The 10268-nt window shown below is 40.0% G+C and overlaps 1 protein-coding gene across 1 annotated transcript in view; it reads right to left on the reverse strand.

The window, feature by feature from the left end:
• The window catches only part of LOC109927428, a 47734-nt gene extending 37937 nt beyond the window's left edge, over positions 1-9797 (reverse strand). Inside the window, exons 1-5 of the mRNA XM_048613884.1 lie at positions 9686-9797; positions 8625-8748; positions 6193-6301; positions 3670-4401; positions 532-756 (exon numbers count right to left, since the gene is read on the reverse strand). Of these exons, the coding sequence (XP_048469841.1) occupies positions 532-756; positions 3670-4401; positions 6193-6300 (1065 nt within the window). The 5' untranslated portion in view covers position 6301; positions 8625-8748; positions 9686-9797. The remainder of the gene's footprint in view (positions 1-531; positions 757-3669; positions 4402-6192; positions 6302-8624; positions 8749-9685) is intronic.
• Positions 9798-10268: the final 471 nt, after the last annotated feature.

A 10268-nucleotide genomic window follows, 5' to 3' on the forward strand; every position in this document is an offset into this window, starting at 1 on the left:
TAGGTGGGAGGAGGGGATAGGTGGGAGGAAGAACCGGTTAGGGAGGCAGGGACGAGCTGGACTGGTTTTGGGATGCAGTGGGGGGAGGGGAGATTTTAGTTTGACTTTGTCTCTTGATAACAATTTTTTTTGAAAAAGAAAGACAATGCTGAGTCACCCTACATTCAAGGATCACAGTTTCAAATCAACTTGAAAGATAATTTGGCACCACAAGGTCAGAAGACTAGTTTACCAGTTAGGAATGGGTTCATGAAACAACTAGATACATTTCTAGATAAAGAGAAGGTGTTCTCTTTCAGAATTCTTTAATCCAGCTCCTGTGGCATAATGGTAAAGCCTTACCTAGGGGCTGAAAGATCCAGGTTCAAGCACCATGACATGCAGGTTAATCACAACATGTCTGAACAGGTTAATTAATTATGATACAATGTGCCCAATGGCCTCTTTCAAAGCTGTAAAACTCTAAGTTACCTGTCAAACCGTATGCTCATCACCAATTCAAAATCAAACAAGATGCCTAATGTTAGATACAACAAGATACTGACCATTAGAGGATTCACTGTCAAGATTTTTCAGATCCTCAGCAACAGAGGGCTCAGTAAAGAGCTCATCCAGAGATTTAATCTCACTTTGTTCAGATGGGGAAAATGGATGCCGTTTTACAAACTTCATCCGTGGAGACTGGCTCAGAGGGGTACCCACACTGGGTGGTGAGGGCATTCTCAACGGGCTCCTCTGGTGGTTTCTCATGATAGACTATAAGGAAAGCAAAATGCAAGTCAATGAATATCATGAGCTAAAACATGTCAGCAAGTATAACCAATATTTATAAATTTACACCAATAGATTAATAAACAAATGTTACACCTAGACCAAGGATTAACATATAGAACAGGATAGGTTTCAATATCTTATTGAAGTTCAATGCTCCAAGTAAGTGATCTATACACTTTCTTAGTTACAATGGTGTTCTGCACCCAATAACTATGAAGTTGTATTTTAAACCTTGCACATCACCCTACAAATGAAGCAAGTAACAGTTCTCTCAAGTTCAGAGTCCAAAACTAGAGGGCATAGGTTTAAGGTGAGAGGGAAAAGATTTAAAAGGCATCTAAGTGGCAACTTTTTCACGCAGAGCGTGGTGCATATATGGAATGAACTGCCAGAGGAAGTGGTGGAGGCTGGTATAATTACAACATTTAAAAGGCATTTGGATGGGTATATGAGTAGGAAGGGTTTAGAGGGATATGGGCCAAATTCTGGCAAATGGGACTGGATTTATTTAGGATGTCTGGTCGGCATGGACGAGTTGGACCTAAGGGTCTGTTTTCGTGCTGTATGTCTCTATGACTCTAATCCTTCAGTCGTGAGTGTATTTTGCAGCGCAGCTACTGATAGAGAATTCTCCTACAAAGCCACTACTGGGACAGAGTTGACACCATATTCTTGATACAACTAGATGATTTGGAGTAGGCCATAGTAAGTACAATCTCAAATTTTGCCAATAACTGCTTCACAAACAGCGAGGATGAGTCTGTGAAAATATTCAGGCATTCACAGCATGAGTAGGCAAGTGGCAAATGTAACTTAATGTAGGTGAGTGTGAACATGTGGGTTAACAGAGATCCTAAAGTTTAAGAAAGATAATTTCCTGAAGGTACAAACACAGTTGAATAAAAGTTATAAAAGAGATAGTGTTTTGCGTTTTATGAATAGGGGTATATAGTACAATAAAAAAAGGTTTGTACAAAATATTAATGAGGTCACTGTACTGTAGAGAAGATTTTAAAGCTATGGGAAGGCCCAGGGAGGATTAATCACAGCAACATTAAGACAATGGGGAGCCACTGATATAAGAAAAAACAGGAAAATAATAACTAGGACACTGAAGGTCAAGAGTAGATTTTGACATTGAAGGTTTTGATAGACTGATTAGGAAAATACATTCATCTGTTTGGGAAGCCTATGATGAAAATCAAATTGAGTGAGGTAGGATGTTCAGGGAATGAAACTTATAACCATTGATGTAACCACTACAATGTTTAAGGTAAAATTTTATAAATAAGGAGATACATCAAATGCAATGGTATGAATGTGCTTTAAAATTGTACCGTTTTATCGGTAATTAACCATACAGTATAGTCAATGTCTTTTTGGTGGAAAAGATTCAATTGTGTTACAAACCAGGGCAATTAGAGGAAGTATTAACAAGAACCTACCAATTTATGATACAATTACTACCTTGTCCCCCCCAACAGCACTAGCCACAAGAAGCTTCAAAGCATGAAATAAGAACAGTAATAATCAAAACAGGCAGTTGCTGCTCTAGGACGATGAGGTCTACCAGCTAATGGACCAATTTCACATCCTCTCACAGGATATCTGCTATAATGCCCAGATATGACACTCATTGCTGAACCAATTTGTTGACTGAAAATCCAGGCATTTCTGTACCCTGGTGCAATTACGAACTTCACAAATTATATCTGACTGGAGAATCTCTGCGGAAATCCACCAAGATTGGTGCATGATGTAACACTTGAACCTTGTCTTAATAGATCCTACTGCATTCAGTTCTGTTAAGTAGAAAACGTGAGCACCAATGCACTGCTAAGCCATGTGTGGGCATGGTCAACCAGCATCCCAGAAGATACCGTGTAGGCCTTATTCCCAATTAAAAGTCATGCACTTGTATCGAAAAGCTGGCTATGCTTTACAATAACCTTTTACAGGTAACAGTGATAAGCACCCCACTGTTACCTTTCACTTCCCTTCCTCTTGTGTAATCCAATATGAATTCCACTGGCCCACATACACACTTTAGTGTATTCTGACAAATTGACTCCCTGGGTAAACCCACTAGTTAGCCTGCCTAACTACACATTTATAAATTCTGCAGTAATCTGCAAAGCAGCATTTATTTCGTATTCTAAGACACATTCTAAGAAAAGGATTTAAATTCTTGCACAACAAAATAAAAAAAATCTGAAATTAAGGCAAAATCTTTTGATGCACTTTCCCTTTAAATTGCTCTCAACTGCATTTCATTAACAATTATAAAATCATAAGAAGCATAGATAAAGTGAATAGCAAGGGTCTTTTCCCTGGGATGGGGGCTTCAAAATTACGGGGCATATTTTTAAGGTGAGAGGAGAAAGTTTTAAAAAGGACATGAGAGGCAACTTTCTTACGCAGAGAGTGGTTCATGTGTGGAATGAACTGCCAGAGGAAGTGGTGGATGCAGATACAGTTACAATATTTAAACTACAATATTGGGTAAGCACTGAATAGGAAAGGTTTGGAGGGATATGGGCCAAATGGAGGCAAGCGGGACTAGTTTAGTTTGGGAACATGGTTGGTGTGCACTAATTGAACCTTTCCTCCAATTCTGACCTCTCGTTCACCTAAACTTCTTTCTTCCTACCATGCCTTCAGTCACATCAGCTCCACTGTCTGAAATTTCCACACTTGGGATCTCTGCTCTCTCTCCATTTTTTGAGATTTAACATTTTGATGACGCTTTTTGTCACTTGCCTTAGCATCAATTTATGTGGTTCACTACTAAACACTGTCTGACAATGCTCTTGTAAAGCAACTTGGAATGTTTAACTATATTAAAGAAGTAATGTAAATGAAAGCTGATGAAGTACTAGTGTGTAGATACATTACCTGGTTATGTAATTTGGAACCATGTTGTGGAGCCTTGTGTGATTGTTTTGTAAGTTCACTTTCATCAGTAAGTTTAAAGGAGCCTCTTAGCATCCTTTTCACTTCCTCCTCATCACTGTCGACCACAACCACTTTGCCTGGAGATCTAGGATGTCCATTCTGCTGGTCTTTCTTTGAAGATCCAATTTCTTTCTTCAGATCCCTGACATTGGTCTCCTGCTTTGTTGCAGTATTTGCTGTTCTCTTCAAGAACCTGCTCCCTTTTCCACTTAACTCACTGCTTGACTTGGGCGAAATCTGCTTTTCGTCAGAACTGCACAAATACTCATCAGAATCGATCGTGCATGCATTCAGTCTTCTGTTCATGATTCTGCTTTCTATTTGTGCCAGTCTGGCAAGTGTAGCACTGGAGGATCTGCTCAACACAGAGGCAGTACTCGGTTTTCTTGTGTTTATCTCATTAGCTTTCTTCAACATGCTCTTGCTCATGGTAGGACTTTGTGATACTGCCAGTTTGTTTGGTTTCTTCAAAAACCGACTGCCTGTCAATGTCAGCTCCCTGATGCCTTCTACTGGCATTACAGTGGCTGCAGTTTTTGAATATCGATTCTCCTTCCATTCTTTGTCTACAGTATCCTCTGTTGAAAAATCACTTAAATCACTAACTTCATGCAAGTTGAATGGATTAACCTTCAGGGTATTGTTTTTCTTATACAGTGCGCTCATATATTCCTGCAAATAAGAGTAAAAATTTAGAAAAGGAATTCTACTCTTGTTTCAAGGAGAAAGTGGAAGTTTAGTGGTAGAACAGACATGGTCAATACTTGTAATTCCCAATGTGAAATGAGCCACAAGAACAGGCTTTGAGATTAAGTCAGAAACTTAATCGTAAGGGGGAACAGCAAAAACATAATGAGGGAGGGGAGTATTCTGCATATTCAAGCAGTGAGTTTAAAACTTTGATTGGCAAAATTTTCATAGAATACTTAATCCCTATGTGCCAGGAAGTTAAAGTACCACTAGGGTTTAAACATATGTTTAAATGAGAAACAAGGGTGTATATACTTCAGCTCTGGTGTTTGTTTAATTAGAAAAGGCATGATGTGGCAGAATACAGAGGCACACAAACTTAACTGATCTCAGCTGAGGAAGTTATTGAAGTCCTAAAGAGATAAGAAGGATGAAAAGTAACAGAAGACTGAAAAAGAAATACCTATAAAGTGCTTACATGAAGAACAGGGGATTGATAAATGGCAGGAGTGTTACTAGCTTCAGACAATAATATAATGATAAAAATACCTCAATGAGAAGAAATATGATTGTTACATTTATAAGTTTTTAAAGATTGTTATATTTTGGTACTTCAGCTTTAAGTTTAAATAAAGGGAGTCACGTGACTTGTTTTGCATTAATGACAGTAGGTCTGGGTGGTTTGATTGTTAAGAAACTAGGGAAGACTTGGATTGTTTCACTGAGAAGGTGATGCAAGATATTTATGCTTGTAGACAAAAACACAGTCTCTGAATATACCATAAGTAGACCACGAATCTTTCAAAGTTCAGTGAGGTATTATTGATTTCACATTTAAACACTTGGGCTCTGAACAGTCCACTTCTTAGATGAAAGGGATTTGTGATCAAAGACAATTAATTAGTAATGTTACCAAGATTCAAGGCTAATGTGTGTCATGTTTCTATGGGGAAAGACAGCAAAGTAAGCTATTTTGAGATCAGGTTAGAGTCTTTCTTACAAAGCAATGGGTATATCACAGATAGACAGCAGGTTGTTTGACAAGGTTTACAACCATCTGAGAGACAGAGAACAGGTGGTAGAGGTTACCAGTTCTGCACATCAAGCAGAGAAAATGCTGACTCTATTGTTCACCAAACAGAACATAGGTGGGAGTTTTTTTTCCTCAGACTGAAAAATCAAAGGGAATTTGGATAAGGCAGGCAGATTCAGCTAGAGATAAAGAATCTGCAGTGGAACCCTCGCAGTGAAATACAGTTTCGAAATCAGCAGTTACCAGGCTGGGAAGGTAAAAATGAAGTAAGCCATCAGTAGCTATGAATAATACTAAAGATGTTCCTAGAAGGTGACATGACCAGTTCAGATGCAATGTAATATATAACTGCAGACAGAGAGAGAGAGACAGATTTTTGATTATGATTGAAGTTACATAAGAAATATCTTCTGTATTTTAACATTATCACAAAAAAGTGTCATCAATAGTATTATTTAGTTATTTGTTACAGTAAAAGTTTTCACACCTGAAATTTTGACATGTTATTCTTTCAGCTACTAACCGGAAGCTTGAATTTTATCGGAAGGTCATCAGGTTCTCTGGAGATCGTTACATGAGACACACATTGTCAAACGGTTGGGAACAGAAGAATAGATACAGGAGGAAAAAAAATGGCATAAAGTCAAACAGTTCCCAGCAACCCAAGAGCCTGATAAGGATAAGGATCACCTCCATAAGTTATCAAAAGGATGCCTTTGAAGGCAATTTTTAAAAATTACCCGCAGTTCGTCCCCAGAGTCTTCGAAGATTCCTGATATTCTCTGTCCAGAGAGCTGAGCTTGGGCTCTTGCCAGAGCAGAACTCCCCAGTCCACTTCTCCTGAACATCCTTATATAAGCAAACACAAAGTCAAGAAAGAGGAGTCACAAAGCAGCATCCTTCCAGTGATAAATAAAATGCATTTGTAAAAAGCAGAATCTCTCCTCCTTTCAAAACAGCCCCAGTGTATTAGTTTACTTAGTAAAAGGACAGCTTGCAAACTACTGGTTAGCAACCTACCCTTCAATTAAGTGGTGTATCAGGATTCAACTAAAATACAAAGGAAAGAGTTCCTCAATGTTTCCTGGTAAACATACCTTGTCTAGGCTTAACTGGAGCAGCAAGGAGAACATGGTTTTAAGGTCAACAACATTGATCTTTGTACCATAACCTCCACTGGAAGTTGTCAAGCTGTTGTTGCACAGGGGTTTGGAGTGTTGCAAAACTTTTCTGTGGTCATAACTAGTTCTGAATACAGTACAATATGTATTGTGAAGATACCCATATAGGAACTAATGATGGTTTGGCAGGGAATCTACCCCGAGGAACTCCTGGAATTCTGCAGCTGAGATTATTGGCCTCCAACCATATCACTTTTCTTTGTGCTAGTTATGACTTCACACAGCGGAGAGCTTGCCCCCTTATTCTGTTGACTTCAATTTAGCCAAGGCTCCTTGGTGGCAGATTTGGTTAAATGCTGCCTCTTGTCAAGGGAAATTATTCTCACCTCACTCCTAAAATTCAGCTCAATGTTTGGACCGAGGCATTAATCATGTTGCGAGCTGAGTGATTTCAGCAGAATCCAAATTGAAGGTCAATTAGTAGGTTATGCTAAGTAAGTGACGTTTGATAGCATTGTCATTGACATTGTCCATCACTTTGTTGATGATCAAAAATAAACTTATGAGGCAATAATTGGTCAGACTGGGTGTGTCCTGTTTGTTCATGCAAAGGATATACCCAGGCAATTCTCTTCATTGTCTGACAGATGCCAGTGTTACAGTTGTACTCAAACAGTTTAACTAGAGCTAGTTCTGGAGCACAACTCTTCAGTATTATTGTCAGAATACTATCAGGTCCTCCAGATGTTAAATTGTCTATCACCATTCATCACTGGATATGGCAGGACTTCAGAATTTTGGTTTAATCTGTTGGTCGTAGGCTTGTTTTGCCCAGTCTATAGTATGTTGAAATGAAATACAGTGACACTGATGTACAGGAATACTAATAAAGCTATGACTCAGCTGGTAGCCCTCTCACGTGAGTCAGAAGCATGTGGATTGAAGTTCCACTCCTAAACGCTGGCACGAAAGTCTAGGTTGACTCTCCAGTTCTGAGAGCGTTCTGCACTGTCTTTATGTTATGACATTAAACTGTGACGCCGTACATACTCTCAGGCAGACATTTAAAGATCCGATAGTAGGAGTTTAAACAAGAGCGGCAAGTTATCCCAAGTCTCTTGGTCAATATTTACATCTCATTCAACATCACAAAAACTGATTATCCAGTCGTCACGTTGATATATGTAGGATCTTGCTGTGAGCAAGTTTGCTGCCACAGCTCCTACATAAATTAGTGAACAGCTCTCCAAAGTACTTCGTTTACTTTTTGAGCACTTTGGCACATACGGCGGTCGTGAATGGCGCTAGATAAATGCCAGAATCTACCCTTTGAAAACACCGCAGGTAGCAAAAATCAGAAACAAAAATAAAACGTAAGCGCGGGAGGCACACATTATTTTATAACCTGCGTGGAGGGCAGGAAGATGTTTCAGGACGAAAAGACTTTGAAATGGGTTGTCTGGGGAGCGGCGGGAGATGATGTTAACACGAACCTTGAGCCGTGTGGCTCTCTCTACAGATAATAAGGTGTAGAGCTGGATGAACACAGCGGGCCGAGCAGGAAGGCTGACATTTCGGGCCTAGACCCTTCTTCAGAAATGGTGGGGGGAGGAGAGAGAGAGAAAGAGAGAGACAGGGGGGATGGGGGGAGGAGTGGGAGGTGGGGAGGGGGAGTGGGAGGGGGAGAGGGGGTTCTGAAATAAATAGGGAGTGACGGGGGAGGCGGATAGAAGATGGATAGAGGAGAAGATAGGTGGAGAGGAAACAGACAGGTCAAAGAGGCGGGGATGGAGCCAGTAAAGGTGAGTGTAGGTGGGGAGGTAGGGCGGAGATAGGTCAGTCCAGGGAGGACGGACAGGTCAAGGGGGCGGGATGAGGTTAGTAGATAGGAGATGGGGCTCTCTCTACAGTTGCTGACAGACCTGGCCGGGATGGGGCGTTTGTCTTTATAATAAATAAAGTAACAAACACACTCCTCAAACTTACACAGCGCTTCTAATCTAACTAAAACTGTCCAAACTGGTGCGGAGGATCGAATAAAGTGAACCTACCTCCAACTGTGGGCCCAGACTCCCGCTGTTGCCTAGTTACCTGGCCCTGGTGTTACACGGTAGGAGTTCCGGGTCCCGGATTCCGGTAGTATCCTCATTTCATTCCGGGTTGTCCCTTGTGCTTCTGTAGTGGGAAGAATTCGGATCCCAGCACTGAGTAAATATTACCTTTAATTAATCTTAGTTACAATAACAGTTGAAGAATATATTGCCTTACAAAAAGAATGTCATTTTTAGTATATTAAAGTGAAGATATTATCCTCTGACTAATGAACTCGTAGACCGTTGTGATCGCAGGATGATTATAGTTGAAGAAAGCCATTTGGTCCGTTCAGAGAGGTTCTGGACTCCCCATCATTGTAGCATCAGTTTGTTTCTCAAAGCTTTCGTTTCCCGCTGTTCATGGTTATGATGTCTGTGAAAAAGAGCCAAAAAAAACAAACCGCGGATGCTGGAAATCAGTAACAAACTATTGGAGAAACTCAGCAGGTCTGGCAGCATATGGAGAGGAAAAAAACAGAGATAACGTTTCGGGTCCAGAAAAAGAACTCTGCTTTCTAATCTAAATTTCTCCCTTTCCTAATTTTAAGGTGTGGCCCTTGTTTTGCAGGGTCAGATTTTCCTATTTATATTATCTTGTCAACTGTTATAAGTTCATCTCTGAGAAGTCCCCTCTTGAGAATAAAATATTGTGTTTCTCATTTTTTCAGCAATATTTTTGAACGGTGATAATGCTATAATTTGTTTTATCTATGGCTGTACACTGCAGAAACGGTCCCAATTCAGACCGAAATAGTCCGCCCATAAATGTTTTAGCTCCACAAGAGTCTCTTCCCATTCCTCATCATTTAACCCATTTAGCATAATATGCAGAGATAGTAGGAACTGCAGATGCTGTAGAATCTGAGATGACGAAGTGTAGAGCTAGATGAACACAGCAGGCCAAGCAGCATCAGAGGAACAGGAAAGCTGACTTATCGGACCTAGACCCTTCTTCAGAAATGTCACAGCATAATATACAATTCATCTAGTCTTCCCATAAAGGGATTCATCCTACTTACCCCAACTAGTCCTTGTGGTAGCAAGTCCCATATTCCAATGATTCACAAGATAAAAGATGTTTCTGCTGAATTCCTGATTGGATTTATTAGTAATTATATATTTACAGCTCTTATTTTTGTTTTCTGCCACATTTGAAAATATCTCCTCTGTGTCTAACCCCCACAGCCTTAGGAATATCAGGTCATCACGTGAACCCCACCCTTCTCTCGAAAAGAGGCCCAGCCTGCAATCTTTCCTACTGGGTATAATCTCCACTGTAGAAATAATGATCATCGTAACACAAACAGTTCTATACTCTGTCAAATGCATTAGAGATGTCCAGGTAAATCACAATGAATCATACTATGCCAAAACATAGTTTTGGAGTTGCATAATCTTGACTAGAATTGCAAATTGAACAGACACAAAAACGAACATAAACTTTCATGGCAGTGGATACTTTGGCAGTAGGCAGCAGCTTCTGTAGTTTTAATAATAAGGCAGTCATAGAAAGGAAGGACAAAGAGAGATTGCCTTACTTGTATTTAGGATTGAACAAAAGAATCAAAATGGAAATGGGTGCTTAGAATGAGAAATATGGAA

This window comes from Rhincodon typus, chromosome 29, assembly GCF_021869965.1.
Source record: "Rhincodon typus isolate 14 chromosome 29, sRhiTyp1.1, whole genome shotgun sequence".
Classification (NCBI taxonomy): domain Eukaryota; kingdom Metazoa; phylum Chordata; class Chondrichthyes; order Orectolobiformes; family Rhincodontidae; genus Rhincodon; species Rhincodon typus.